General features: G+C 34.0%; 2 protein-coding genes across 4 annotated transcripts; both read left to right on the top strand.

The window, feature by feature from the left end:
- The first annotated feature begins 521 nt into the window (after positions 1-521).
- On the top strand, positions 522-2732 carry PIG-T (phosphatidylinositol glycan anchor biosynthesis class T). Its single transcript, XM_073088934.1, has 3 exons — positions 522-806; positions 880-2169; positions 2467-2732. The coding sequence occupies exons 1-3, from the start codon at positions 647-649 to the stop codon at positions 2685-2687; spliced, it is 1671 nt and encodes a 556-aa protein (XP_072945035.1). The 5' UTR covers positions 522-646; the 3' UTR covers positions 2688-2732.
- Positions 2733-3334: 602 nt separating this feature from the next.
- LOC140754009 (uncharacterized) lies at positions 3335-14833 on the top strand. 3 transcript variants are annotated; one of them, XM_073088913.1, is made up of 8 exons: positions 3379-3685; positions 5269-5407; positions 6940-7054; positions 7138-10109; positions 11587-11691; positions 13386-13563; positions 13754-13892; positions 14183-14325. In XM_073088913.1, exons 1-8 carry the CDS (start codon positions 3657-3659, stop codon positions 14190-14192), a joined length of 3687 nt encoding a protein of 1228 aa, XP_072945014.1. In that variant the 5' UTR covers positions 3379-3656; the 3' UTR covers positions 14193-14325. The 3 variants fall into 3 exon arrangements, with proteins under 3 accessions (XP_072945023.1, XP_072945014.1, XP_072945007.1); XM_073088906.1 differs by having other exon boundaries at positions 3433-3685; positions 14083-14833; XM_073088922.1 differs by lacking the exon at positions 14183-14325 and having other exon boundaries at positions 3335-3685; positions 13725-13863.
- Positions 14834-15532: the final 699 nt, after the last annotated feature.

Raw genomic sequence — 15532 nt, 5'->3', positions numbered from 1 at the left:
ACGGACCCCTATTTTGTATTCCCTATTTCTGATTAATTAAAGTATATTTCGCCGCAATTTGAAAGAAAACTAGGAAATAGCAGAGTTTAACAGTATATTCAGTGCTTCGCGACCGTTCTGTGTGAAAGCTAAAGCAAGAATACCGATGACATATTTTCTAAATTCAAAACAGAGTTTTTCTACAGCCTCTATTTTTGGTTTACAAAAAGTATCAATATCCAACACAATTTCGCGCTAAACTGCTTGTCCACTCTAAAGTTGTTGCAAGCAGATGTAACCATACAATTTGCTATGGCGACGCGATTCATTTCTATATACAAAGCGGACTAGCAGTTTTACGCGGACTATAACATAACATTGCATAAAAAACATTCAGTCTGTCATTTCCATAGATATTTCAGTAAAGTAAATACTCTATGGTCAATCACTTCAATATGTCAATGTCACTTAAGTCAGCCAATGCTGCCAATGGATTGAGCCAATCAATTCGTACCGTCGTACGGCTTTTCAGTATCTTAATATCTTTTCTCAATTTGCTTGACAGCGATTCGTTTTCATATTTGTTACTTTGTCTGAATTTCAGAAAGAAAATGATAACATAGATTTTATCAAATATCGTTTGTTGAAAGTCCATAGAACTTCAATCATGGCGAACTTATGTGTATTATTGTTAATTGCTTTGTCGTATGGACCAATATTCATTTTCGCGGACGATTTTAACGAAGAAATGTTTATTAAGCCTTTACCACCGTCTCATCTATACATTAATTTTCAGTTCATTACATTAGTAGATGGGCATACTTCTTGTATGTATTTTTTTTACAGTACATTTATTATTAGTGTTTTGAATAAAACTGCTAACTTTCTGTACGTTTCCAGTTGAACATTCTCATCTAGCGCCAAGATCTTTAAGAGAAGTGATGTCGAGGTTTGACGTAGAAGAGTTGCATCTGACATTAACGGAAGGCCAGTGGAAACATAACCAGTGGGGCTATCCTGTATTAGACGCAGCGCCTGGTGCAGAGCTGTATGCCTGGTTCTCTCCCGATGTTAAGGATGTAGACACTCAGTGGAGAAAATTAAGTGCAACATTATCAGGGCTATTCTGTGCATCATTGAATTTCATTGATAATTTTAATACAGTGACTCCTCAAATGGCTCTATGGCCAATGGGAGCAGTGCAGTCAAAACAAAATGCAACATCTTACTTACGATATGCATCATTACCCCGTGAAATAGTGTGCACCGAGAATTTGACTCCTTGGAAAAAGCTTTTGCCTTGTGAATCACGACATGGATTTGCATCCCTGCTCAATTCTAGAATGATTCACAACACAAATTACCACTCAATCGGTGTACATGTTAGGCAGATGTGTAAATCTAGTACTTGTGCAGAAACTAATTTAGAAATAAAGCAAACAGTAGCTCTTGTGTATGATTACAACATAATAAACAGCATGGACTGGTCTTTCAGGAAGTTGTTTGGACAAGGATTGCCTGGGGCTTGCCCCCTTTCATCGTCCAGCAAGATATATGTTGATGTAACTTCAAACAATTCATTACCCTTTAAACTGTACCCTGTACCAAACGAAATTCTTCTATCAAAAAGAGGAGGAAGTGAAACTAACTTTGCTGTGTATGAAATACCTGCTAATGGGCAAATGATAAATATTGGAGCCAAATATGAAACGAAAAATATACTGCCTATTTCAATACCACCTCCACTCACATTTACTCGCTCTGTGTTAGGATATGGAAAAGAGTTTGGTGGAATAGTCACGGAGTTAAGAAACAATTATTGGGCTCCAATTGATGTTGTTTTACTAGAGAATGCACCGTGGTGGCTGCCAATACAACTTAGTTCATTAAGAGTTAACGGTGAAGCAGAGAGTAAATTGATTTTGTCACAATATTATTCACCTGGTCGCAGCAGACAGAAACCTTACCATTTAGAACTCCTGCTCAAACTACCACCAAAATCGACTACTACTATTACTGTTGATTTTGAATTTGTTTTCTTGAAATGGCAGGAATATCCACCTGATGCTAATCACGGATTCTACATTGGATCAGCTTTAATATCTGCAAACCTTCCAACAGCTAGGAATTACACAAGTTTACCTGTAACTGGTAGTCATTTTGATTCAGCAATAAATGCATCTAAACCATGTAAGTAACCATGAATAATTTCAGTATAATATACAACATATCTATTATCAGTCAACAGGCTTTGTCCTTGAATGTTAATGATTTTAGTCCATATCCTGCAATGCACACCAAGTTAAGATTCATAGAATTCATAATAGCTTTGAAAACTTAAAATGATTATCAAAATATTTTTAACTGAATATAATTATAAAAATATTTCATTATATTCAGTTTAAAATATTTTGCTAAGGAAAGGGGCACTTTAAAATTACATAAATTATACATTTTCTGTAAAAAAAATTGTTTTCCTTATTTCAGGGTATCCAGCTGTGTTCCGAACAAATGGGGCCATGGTGTCATTACCTACACCGGACTTCAGTATGCCATATAATGTGATATGTTTGGCGTGTACTGTAGTAGCTCTTGCATTTGGACCTCTTCACCATATTTGCACTAAGGAGCTAGTGCTAAAAATAGTTGGCACCCCAGTTTCTTTGCGACAAAAAATTATAAATTTATTTAAAAGAAAAAAAGACTAGTCTTTAAATGTATTTAAATTTCAATAAAATAATACTATGTACAATTTTGCAGACGTTTCTATTTCAATTGCTTGTCATCTTTTCGATTGGCCTTATTTTAACAGAGGAAACTTCCCATTATGTTACAATAAACTTATATATTAGCGGGTGACGGGGTTTATGGAGCGTTAATCTGCTGTTTCGTATTATATAATATCTACTAGTGGTGCCCGCGGCTTCGCCCGCATTTTAAAGAAATAATATGACATACATAAAACGGAAAATTTGTACCTGCATTGGAATGACAGTGGTGCCATCTGTCAAAAATTGGTCTTACCAACTCCCAAACCCTCTTGGACAACAACTTGATCAAATGCATAGTTTCCGATTCTATAACTACTTACGAATTAAAAATTAATTAAAAAAACCTTTTCCCACGGACTAAATTGTGAGTCTAAACCATCCTCAAGTCCCCTTGAACACAACAAATTTAATCACAATCAGTCCAGTCGTTTAGGAGGAGTTCAGTGACATACACACGCACATAAGAAATATATATATAAAGATTTATAGAAAGAGCTTTGTAACTCTATTTGCTGCCCTGGGCAACCTATTTAAAGGACGGCAGAATGTTCGTCTAAATTTTACACTGACTTTAAAGGGCGGCAAAGGCGGCCCTAATCTTCGCCTTCTGGTATAAATCGTTAAACACCACGGTTTCCGAAGAGTTTCTTAGGTAGTTTTGTCAATCTGGCAACATTATGATCACCAGTGGCGCCTGTACATACAGAAGAATGCCAGATTGCATTTGTGTATTTTAATTTGTATTTGTCAGTTTATTTGATTAATCTCATTATTACTGTCAATATGCAGGGTTTTGTATTTTATTTACGCACGTACTTACTTGTTATTATTTTTGTATACGTATAAGATTTTATTTTATATAGTGTGTGACACAATTTATCCTTAGCGTTAGTACTCATATTATTAATGGACAAAGTTATGGAAGTTACTTGCAAGTATGTACCAAATACCGTTAACATAAAATTATCATTTACTTATATTACACTATACAGGGTTAATTTTTCAAATAGGCCTTCAGGGTCAAATCCGAAACTATGACGATTATCGAAAAATGCTGAAAGGAGTTACCAGGTCGATTTTGATAAAAACTAAAACTGCATCATTACTTTTTTTTAATATTTTTTTCTCTATCCGGGATTCGAACGAGTTCATTTTGAAAAAAAATTCACCCTCTATATTATTCCACAATTTGATAGTGTTGCTTATAAGGATCAAATTCAGGGAAGTAATGATAAATGACAAACTAAATGAAAAGCCTTAATTTTAAGAAAATACATATTTATTCATATTAATTTGGCAGTTAAGTTCCCGCCATTCATTAATTTAACCATTTCGCATGTTAACATTTTTTATTTATCTAATTAATGTTTCAAATCATTCGAAAGCGGACGTTTTATTCCTCAAGGATTTATATTTTTATGTTCGACTTTGTTATGGTTATTTTTAGGACCATTTCAATAGATTTGACCATTTCAATAGATTTTTAACTTGCTATGCGCGGAGTTTCGTTTAATACAGGTGTAACGTTTATAATTTGTGAGAATTACTTATTGAACTTTTTGAAAATCATATTTAATGTTGAAACGAAGTTGTTAACAACAAAAAATAAAAAAATGCTAATTAATCACTTATCTATTTTTATCAAAAAATAGATCCTAAAAACGGCGGGAACTTAGTTGCCAACCTATTACTTTCTCATACTAAGCCGCATGTCATGTTCATAACATCGAAGAATTAGTTGATTAACCAATAAATTCTTCCATGTTATAAATTATGTATAGTCCCAAATGATTATACATAAGTAATACGATAAAAATATGTATTTTGTAAAAAAAAAATCCTTTCCTTTAATTTGTCACATATTATTACCCCCCAGAATTTGATCCTTATAAGCGACACTATCAGATAGTGGAGTAGGTAATATTGAGAGTGTATTTTTTTCCAAAAGAAGTCGTTCGATCGGGAAAAAGATATTTAAAAAAAGTAATAATGCAGTTTTAGTTTTTATCAAAATCGGCCTCGTAACTCCTTTCAGCATTTTTCGCTAATCCTTGTAGTTTCGTATATGGCCCTTAAGGCCTATTTGAAAAATTAACCCTGTACATCTGATACTACTTAATTTAATTGAATTTGAATGTATCTTGTTTTGAAGGTGGTAGAACATTTTGTGGTTCGACTCCGGCGGCACCACCGCCAAACCTATATCTGTCTCATAACAGCAGCGTTGAGCGTTGCTGTGTTCTGGTTTGAAGGGTGTGGTAAGGAGACATACTTTTCCGAGGCTTTCCAGCTTAGTCGTCAGGGGTACTCATACGCATCAGTGGCCGACTCCATGTAGGAATATATAATCCTATCTGGGGTTGATTACAGATGACCATGGGCGGCAGTAGCCTCTTAACATCAGGTGGACTGCATGCTCGTCTGCTACTCCCATATTGTAAAGAATAAAGATAAAAATCTTTACTAGGTAGGAAATAATAATTACAAAGTTTAATGAATACTTTAATCTTTTAAATAGGTGCTCGAGTAACCCTTGTAATTTTAGAGGAAAATGCGAATGCTGCCAGGCATGCGAAGCATATTCGGGATTTCAGAAAATATTAGATTTAAAGGATGCAGGTCTTGTTATATATAGTTATACAAAACTCAAAGATCAGGTATGTTTTATCTTTACAATGACCATACAATAAAGAACATGTGCGCAATCTTTACATTGGTAGTATTCCATAGCATTAAAAACTCCGACATGGATGACGAACACTATCTCGACACACGGTAGCGAATTAACCAAGTCCTCAAAAAAGTATTGGTGACACAGCACATTACATTACATTTGGGACTGATTATAATAGACTACAAATAAGTATCCGCCGTTTTTCAACAAAAATAAAATATGTATTATAACATAACGGTAGCTTTAATTTATTCAAAGTATTGTCCATCACTTGCAACTACTTTTTCCTATCTCGGAGGCAACATTCGGATCCAACGTATGAAGAACTCTTTATCTTTAAAGGCTATCCACGAATAAACCCAATTTTTGGTATCTTCATAAGTTGTGAACCGCTGCTCCGACAGGGCATGAGCCATGAACCGGAACAGATGATAGTCAGACGGTGGAATGTCTGGTGAATACGGCGGGTGTGGTAACACTTCCCAATTAAGTGTTTCCAAATACTTTTTCACAGGAACCGCTACATGTGGACGCGTATGAGAATAATTTTATCGTGTCTAAAATAGTATTGAGGGCGTTTTTCCTTCAGAGATCGGCTCAATCTCATCAATTGTGTACGATAGAGAGTTCCAGTAATTGTTTCGTTAGGATTAAGCAACTCGTAATATACTACACCCAGCTGATCCCACCAAATACACAGCATGAGTTTTTTACCGTGAAAATTTGGTCTTACTGTCGATGTTAACGCGTGGCTAGGTAGTCCCCATGTTTTTTTTTTTTGGATTATCATAATGTATCCATTTCTCATCACCAGTTACAAAACCATGTAAAAACCCCTTCTTTTTATGTCTAGCTAGCAGTATTTCACTTAAGCATAATGGGCGGTCAAAATCTCTCGGCATTAATTCGTACGGAACCCAATTTCCTTGTTTATGAATCATTCCTAATGATTTTAAACGATGTGAGACTGCTTGCTTAGTGACTTCTAATGTTAGAGCAAGTTCCTTTTGTGTTTGAGATTAATCTTCCTCCAATAATTCCTCCAACTCTGTATCCTCGTAAATTTTTGGCCTTCCACTGCAATCTTTATCTTTTACATTGAAATCACCGTTTTTAAATTTTTGAAACCACTCACGACACGTTTTCTCACTCAAAGTAGCCTCACTATATGCTTCTATTAGCAATCGATGCGCCTCAGCAGCAGATTTTTTCAAATTACAGAAGTAAACTATAATTTCCCGCAAAAGACGCTTACTTGGCTCAAATTTGGACATTTTCAACTAAAAAAAAATATATTTTACCAATATGAAGTCAATGATATCAATAGGTTATGTTGTTCTTAAATGACCCAACTAATTTTCAAACCAGGTACCATCTGAGAAAGCTTACGGGAAGTCTGTCCACACCGTCTAGGTACCTACATTGACACGGTGGACATTTATTTGTACTCCTTAATATTATAATTGTGGTATAAACGACAATCAATGTTACAATAAGGTGAAATATTTTTTGCAGATCGATAAAAAAACTGGAAACTTTCAAAGTTCAATAAACACTACAGATGATGTGTTTATCATACACAATACAAAAGATATTCAGATGAACGCAGACCATTTTGTAACTGAAATAGGTATTATCTGCGCTTACATATTTTTTTCTTTACAATGTTGCATTGCTTTCAATTAATCAATAATGTATATATTTTTTTCCCAGATGACGAAATATATTGTCCAAGGTGTAGAGAATTAGTTCAACGTGCGCAGAAATATTTGAGAAATATACCAAGTATTGGAAAAAAAGATGTAATCAGCGTCTGTGATCATTGTCAAACTAGAAAACGATCCAATAAATACTGTTGTGAATGCCATGAGGCACTTGAAAGATTTTTAGTACAGAAAGATAAACAAAGTGTGCGAAAAGAACAAATAAAAGCTTGGTTAACAAAAATCCCCAAACTATTGTCGAAGAACTTTGCAACCGATAAAATAACTAAACAGAAATACCGCGCACATTCTGAATTAGATTTATATAAGTTACATAAAGACGACTTGAGTTGCCCACGTAGATTAGAAGTAGGACCAATGTTAGAAGTGAGGGTTAAAATAGCTGACTCGGCTAGATCAATTGACAAAATTGGGACGAAATCAGAAACCGTTTCGAAGCGTTTGGATTCTAAAAGAACGAAATTTAAATCTGGTTTAGTTGAATCCCGTTCATTTACAGACATTGAAAGGCATGTGTCATCGTCATTAGCCACGTATGACACGTCATTAGATAAAGACATTGATACAATCAAGCAAGACCTAGAAATAGATTCTTTAGAACGTTTGAGACAAATACGACGAAGAGATATAGAGTCTGCGCAAAAGCCCACCATGAAACATCGTGGATCACCCTTTACACTAAGGAAATATTACTCAGACGAAAATATATTTTTTTCTGTTGATGGATTTCAAGACCTTGAAAATAGAAAAAGAAATTTTAGTTATGTTTTTCCAAAAGAGGAAAGTGAAGAAATTAGACCTTTAAGAAGAGTTAAGACTTCTGCTGAGTTAATTGAAGATACCCAGGATAAGTTGCGTCTTCGAGCTAAATTGATAAGGGATGAAATATCTAGACAGCTAGCAAAAAGAAGTAAAGTAAGCAGTAAACAAAAACAGCCACTGACAAAATCTGACGAACAAGATATTAAAACACAAATAAGTCAGGAAGGTGAGAAAAGTTTAGCAAGACTATCAAGTGAAAAGGACAAAATTGAAGACGAAGAAATTAAAAGTGATAAGGATGAGACGCGAAAAGAGCGGAAAATTGCTCGAAAAGATATTGAGAGCCCTAAAGGACAAACAGATCAGAAAAAAGACCAAAATGTAAGGGCGGATGAATTACAAAAAGAAAGAGGAAAGAAGGATACAGAAAAAAAGGAGGAATTACAAAAGGAAAAAGAAAAAAAGAAGGAAAAAATTCAAGAAGAAAGGGAGAGAAAAGAAAAAGAGAAACAATTTCAGCAGAAGTTAAAAGATGAACAGAAGAAATCCAAAGACGAAAAATTAAGGGACGTGGATGAAAAACAAAAAGAAAAAAAAGAAAAGGAAAATGAAAAAAAGGAACAAATGCAAAAAGAAAAGGAAAGAATAGAAAAAGAGAAACAATTACAGCAAAAGTTAAAGGATGAACAGAAGAAAATCAAAGAAGAAAAATTAAGGGACATGGATGAAAAGCACAAAAATAAAAAAGAAAAGGAAAATGAAAAAAAGGAACAAATGCAAAAAGAAAAGGAAAGAATGGAAAAAGAGAAACAATTTCAGCAGAAGTTAAAGGATGAGCAGAAGAAATCCAAAGGCGAAAAATTAAGGGACATGGATGAAAAGCAAAAAGATAAAAAAGAAAAGGAAAATGAAAAAAAGGAACAAATGCAAAAAGAAAAGGAAATAATGGAAAAAGAGAAACAATTTCAGCAAAAGTTAAAGGATGAACAGAAGAAAATCAAAGACGAAAAATTAAGGGACATGGATGAAAAGCACAAAGATAAAAAAGACAAGGAAAATGAAAGAAAGGATCAAATGCAAAAAGAAAAGGAAAGAATGGAAAAAGAGAAACAGTTACAGCAGAAATTGAAAGATGAACAGAAAAAAACCAAAGATGAAAAATTCAAGAACAAAGATGAAAAACCACTGAATGTAGATGATAAAGCTGCTGATAACTTTCGTAAGGAAAGAGATGAACTTGCAAAACTGAAAGCTGAAGAACTAAAAATTAAAAAGCAACAGGAAGAAGAACATAAGAGAATGAGAATGGAAGCGGAAAAAAAAGCAAAAGAAGATGCAGAAGGTAAGTCAAAAACTCATAAAGAAATCAAGGTTGAAAACCAACCTGATATTGGAAAATCAAAACATGAAAGTAAACAAGAAATTAAACCTAAAGACGAAAAAATCAAGAAAATTGACGAAAAAACACAAAAAGAAGATAATAAAATTGCTGATAACTTTAGGAAAATGATAGACGAACAAGCGAAACTGAAAGCTGAAGCCCAAAACATCAAAAAGCAACAGGAAGAAGAAAGTAAAAGAATGAGAATAGAAGCAGAAAAAAAAATAAAAGAGAAAGAATTAAAAGACAAAGAAGAAGCAGAACGTAAGTTAAAAGTTCTTAGAGAAACCATGGTGGAAAAAATACCTGATAATGTAAAACCAAAACAAGAAACAAAACAGGAAGAACCAACAAGCAAAGAGTTAGATATTAAACAAATTAAAATAAGAAAGCCTTCTCAAGACGATTTAATTTTGCAGTTAGTGAGAATAAGACAGTCAACTGGAAAGGGGGAAAGACGAAGACCGAAACGTTTATCCGAAATTAACATTACTCCATTAATGGTTAAAGAACACAGAGTGCACAGGGATAGAAAAATACTCAACTGTGCTATTTGCGCGGATTCTGAATTGGAACTTGATGTAGATAGTATAATAAATAACAAGAATATACCAAATGAAGCTGACCTTATTGTGGGCAATAAAATTATAAAATCTAAGCATCCCTTAAGTGATAAACCTCCAGCAGAGGAAATGTTTCCCGTTTTATACAAGTCTTTATTTACGGAAGATTTAGTACCAAAACAAGAAAAACAATTGGCTGAAAAGATTACAGACAGGACTGAGAATATGCCACCAAAACTATTATCGCACAAATATGTAAGTAACTGTCACTTAATTATTGATTATGTAGTCAAACTATTTATGTTATAGGATTTAATTCGGACGAACTAAATAATTTTGAAAAACCAGCCTTTTCATATCGCTCTCGCGTACGATTCTGGTCCGCGTATTTGTCAATAGCATCATAGATACGTTTCCTGTCGTGTAAGCTCGCACGCGTAGCCCGAAAGAGGAGCGGAAAGACTGCTGCGGATTAATTTACGCATGCGAGTGTGCCTAATTCATGAACAATATAATAATATATATATGTATGGATATAAATCCATAACGGGAAAATGGCCCTCATCTTAAATGTGAGGACTTGAGCGCGTTAAGGAAACGATACTAATGGTGGTAGAATTTTTGTTTGTGGTGCGTTTCCGAAGATCCCACCATAACACCTATTTCAGCATAATGACATCAGTGTTAAGCAGTGCTATATTATGGTTTAACGGGTGGGATAAGAAAGACATACTAATCTGAAACGTTCCGAATTAGTCTTCACTATACCTCAGGGAGGTCTTTGTGATCGATATTTTATCATAATTCTTACTATGTGTACATTTCAATTAAAACAATCAATGTTAACAAATTGACACATTGGCGTAATGGCGTATTGAGATTTTCAAGCTAGCCAAAGCTCCTGGGTCATCCACCAAATGATAAATTAATGAAACTAGCATACTCGTACGTGACGCCTTAATTACTATATTTCCATTCATGTGGTTATATAATTTAATAACAGTGATTTCACGAATGTGGGAAATTCCCTTAAATCTCTGTGAATTAAGGTCGTAAGCGGGTGATAGTTAGCGTATATGGGTTAATTGATTGTAATGAGTTATAACATAATGCAGTTATATGCAATGTGCACAGTGTAGTATGTGATTTTTAAGCAAGAATAAACACGATAAAACACTATAAACATGAAATCGTGCGATTTAATGTTCAATCGTAAGTTTTCTTAGGAAACATTACATATGTTTAGTTACAGGACTGGTGAGAAAGATGACATAAAGCACGTGTTTATAGGCAAGAATTATTTTAAATTCAATCTAATCTAATTCATTCCAAATTTCTAATAATATGACATTTATCTTGTCTTTATTGTTTTTATGTCAAACAATATATATCTGACTGTAGTCAATGATGTTTATGTTTGTTTGCTATAAATTTATTTTTTAATTGTATATTTTAATACACAATTTTTAGAGATATGTCTAAAAGCAAAAAAGGTGATTTGGTGAGTAAACATAAAAAAGGATATTGTGTCTAGCCCTCCGCTAATTTGATAGCATGGCAAGGGCAAGACTTTTTCGGTTTACGGTAGATTTCTTAGTATATGATTTGAATCATACAGTGTAGAAAGCGTCTTATAAATCGAGCTAAACACGATTAGCTTCGAAATTTGGATATTTCGTTAAAATTACCTGATTTATTAATAGTACATTTTATTTGTATATCTTTTCTGTAGGCTGAACAAGAGCTTCCGAAAGGGATTATACGTTACGCTCTATCAGATCGCTCATTTATCGACAAAGGCTGGACCATGCTACCCACAGAAAAAGTTGTTAGGAAGGTAATTTATTTTAATTAACAGGTAAAATTTAGAAGGTACATATTAATTTTATTTTTCTGTTTAATACCTAATTGATACGATTTGAATTGAAATCAAGAGATATCCATATTTAATACGCTTTTATTAGCTTCAGACGTATGTATGTTGGTATGTTGGTATGTTAGTATGTTAGTATATAACGGAATCTTTGAACATGATTTTAACCCCCTTCAAAACGTCGGATTAACTCGAAATTTGGCATACTTATTAAGGACCGATGACAATTCAATATTTTAAACATTCTGACCCGTTATCCTTACTAGGATAATCAGGATCAGCGATTTTTGTTTTCCTGAGACCCGGAAGGTCTGCGTTAAGACCAATAAAGGAATCTACCAGGCGCGCCGATCACCTAACCTAACCTGACCTGACCTGACCTGACCTGACCCGACCTGACCTGACCTGACCTGACCTCAACTTCGACGCGTCCGTTGTTAATAGCATCATGAAGCGGTGTCTCATCATCCTTATTCATTCAGCACTTCAACATCTGCACCTTCCTTTAACAAGATTTCCACTACTTCATTGTTCCCATTTCTTGCTGCCAAATGTAAAGGCATATATGATTTCAGCTCATCGTCATAGTCACAACTTATATTATTAACTCGAGCTGTAAAATTAATTAAACTACTAACAGTTTTAAAATCTCTGCAGGCAGCAGCAACACAAAGAGAAGAAATTCTAGAATTATTTTTGATATTCACATCATCATGCTGTAATATTAAATCGATGATTGGACGACGCCCTTTTGAAATGGCTAGATGTAAAGCAGTTGACCGTTTTTGTCTTGAGTATTGCCATCAGCGCCTGTTTTTAAAAGATGCTCTATCATCCTTTTTCCGTGATTACTTTTATCCAAGATAGAGGACCTGGGATATGGTATAAATTATGAAAGAAAGCAGTTAGCATTGGCAATTCGGATGTCATTCAACAACTCCTCTGGGATTTTCACGTTAACAATAAAAATAAACACCAATGTAAAACACCACTTCATACAGCTGTGTTAAACAATGACCCAATATTCATTTTTGCACTGCTAAGCAAAGGTGCTGATGCTGATTCGAAAGATAAACTTGATAATACGCTACGTAATAATCGTTAAAATAATCGCTAAAATAATCACTAAAAAATGAAAAATAAATAATAGTTAAAAAAAAAACTAAAAAATACGCTTTTATAAATAATTCGACCAAAAAATGAAAAATAAATAATAGTTTAAAAAAACTAAAAAAATACATTTTTTATAGAAAATCCAACTAAAAAATAGAAAATATTTTTTTCTGCTTTTCAAGATATTATCAAACTGATAATCCTTCTACTCAATATCTATCAGTAAAATATTTATAACTATTGACACCATGCACCCCACGCTTTTTTTACAATAAAAAATATTTTTATCTTATTAACACTATTCTTAATTCAATTTAAAAAAAAATATTTTCTATTTTTTAGTTGGATTTTCTATAAAAAATGTATTTTTTTAGTTTTTTTAAACTATTATTTATTTTTCATTTTTTGGTCGAATTATTTATAAAAGCGTATTTTTTAGTTTTTTTAAACTATTATTTATTTTATGTGGCATAATAGCTAACGTTACCCATAAAATATGTATTAATTATTAATTGTAGCGATAAATATTTATTGTTTAAAATTAGATGAATGTGTATCGGATGCGTCCTGCGCATCCCGAATTCGACTGGTTTGATCGCAATAAGAATAAAAGGCTTATGCTATACGACTCGGGAGAGAAGTTGGCCGAGTTTGACGATAACGGTAGAGGTCGCTGGTTTTATAGAAATGGCAGATTAGCCCTCGATTACTATGACGCTGAAGGTAACGCAAGTTTACATTACCAATTTTCACGACGTCGTGGTATTTTACGATTTTTTTCGTACATTTTAGAAAACTAAATCACAACGTTAGACGACATCGCAATTTACCACGACACAATATCATGTGTAGGTCATGCATCCACAGTCCATAATTTTTATTAGGTATGTATTTTGTTTCATATTATGGATAGAGATAAATGCTCAACAAAGATTCGTAATCTACGGTAGTGGAGAACCTGACGAGCGCGGCCGGTACCAGCCTATATCTATCCTTGCAACATTTGACTATCTCGGAAATGGTGTTGTGTTTGATCACACTGGGAAAATTAGGTAATATTTTTATACTATCAAAAACAGGTTATGCATTATGCAATTTACCGTAATTCTACATAAAACAACTTGCAATTTCCTTAAAGTCTGGAGCTCCTTATTAGAGTGTTATTTAAGTAAAGTAGCTCATAGTGACAGTTCTATTGTTGAACAATATTATAAGACTTGATAAAACGTTTTTGCATTATAGGCTAAAGTATAACCAAACCGAAGGTGTCGTGTTAGACCGTAGCATTGGTCCTGTATCTCACTGGAAATGGCATACTTTAAACGATCCACCTGTATTGCAGCAAGTCATGATAGATACACAAATGGCACATAAGGACCCCGATATCTTAAAACTAGGTGGACCAGCAGACGATAAAGTAAGACCCGACAATGAAGAGATGTTAGCTATTGAATTCGACAATTTCATCAAAGAAAAAAGTAAGAAATTGACACAAAAATTTAAACCATTTCAAATAAGAACAAAAGCATTGAAGATAAATGACAATTTTTCCCTTAGGGTATTAGACCAAGCAAATATTTATTTAATATTTAGAGACGGCACAACAAATATAAAAATGAATATAGGAATGATACTCGACCACCAAGAAATTGTAGATACTGATACAGCTGAAGTCGGTGAGGTATCAAATAACTTGGAAAGATTTCCGGCGCGTACGGACAGTCTGGCAGGTCTACAGCGGAGCGTCGCGTATGCACAGCGAGTAGAACGATCGCGTTTAGAGCGAGAACGTCGATTAAAACACCCAGAACCAACATTAAGCGCAGATAGACTTGTAGCAGCGTCATCGCGACCATTGAGGTCGCAGTTAAAGATTGTACCCTCTAGTTCCACAACAGCTAAAGATAAATGTTTTTGTAAATGTAGGAAACCGTCAACTAGTAATATTTATTATGATACTCGTCTTTTATAATTAAATAAATTTTTAAAACAACTTAGTTTTTCTTCCGTTAAAAATGCAAATAAAAGCACTACTGACAGAGAATTTTTTTGCTGAACACTATTCTTTGGACCTATCAAGGCCTTACTATCAATACGCTTTAATACCAAAACCAAGTACCCCAAATATCTATCGAGCAAATAAATAGGTTCCACTACAAAATTCTTATAAAAACGACCATACAGCACAACGTCTAATGGACAAGACCTTTTGCTACTTATATAACATAATGTATTGATAGTAAGACTTATCAAGCCTTTTTTTTTCTAGTATCTTACTGGCCTTTTTATTGTTAGCAGGTTTATGTTCGCACTAGCAGCAGCGCAGACTAGCAGTTTGGCGCGGACATATAGTCCGCGCCAAACTGCTAGTCCGCTCAGTATATCAAAACTAGTCCCTGACAAGCTGCCCGCTCTCGACCTCGGGTACATAAGGGGAGATCCACAAATTACGTGAGATGTTTAAGGGGGAGGGGGGGTCGAGTCAAATCTCATCTAATCTTACGTTGGAGAGAGGGGGGGTCTCGGCAAATATCACGCAATTTTTTTTCTTATTGAAACAAAAAAAAACTATACTATTTTGATCCATTATCCAGATTCTACATGCTTAAGATTTAAGCATAACTGTAATACGATTAAGATCATTCACTAATTCGTTCGAAATAAAATAATTTCATTCATACTTCGACGTTTA

The sequence above is a fragment of the Epargyreus clarus genome, unplaced genomic scaffold (genome assembly GCF_041222505.1).
Source record: "Epargyreus clarus isolate Ecla_fem2 unplaced genomic scaffold, WU_Ecla_fem_2.2 ptg000003l, whole genome shotgun sequence".
NCBI lineage: Eukaryota > Metazoa > Arthropoda > Insecta > Lepidoptera > Hesperiidae > Epargyreus > Epargyreus clarus.
The sequence above is the reverse complement of the archived record's forward strand: the minus strand, read 5'-3'. Positions and strand labels throughout refer to the sequence as shown.

What these genes read in the sequence shown, in the direction of transcription:
- PIG-T (XM_073088934.1), top strand. Translation starts at nt 647, where the DNA reads ATGGCGAACTTATGTGTATTATTGTTAATTGCTTTGTCGTATGGACCA. An exon ending in AGTAGATGGGCATACTTCTT is followed by an intron (nt 807 to 879) that starts GTATGTATTTTT and finishes GTACGTTTCCAG; the next exon opens with TTGAACATTCTCATCTAGCG. An exon ending in AATAAATGCATCTAAACCAT is followed by an intron (nt 2,170 to 2,466) that starts GTAAGTAACCAT and finishes TCCTTATTTCAG; the next exon opens with GGTATCCAGCTGTGTTCCGA.
- LOC140754009 (XM_073088906.1), top strand. Translation starts at nt 3,657, where the DNA reads ATGGACAAAGTTATGGAAGTTACTTGCAA. An exon ending in CAGAAAAAGTTGTTAGGAAG is followed by an intron (nt 11,692 to 13,385) that starts GTAATTTATTTT and finishes GTTTAAAATTAG; the next exon opens with ATGAATGTGTATCGGATGCG. An exon ending in CGATTACTATGACGCTGAAG is followed by an intron (nt 13,564 to 13,753) that starts GTAACGCAAGTT and finishes TATTATGGATAG; the next exon opens with AGATAAATGCTCAACAAAGA.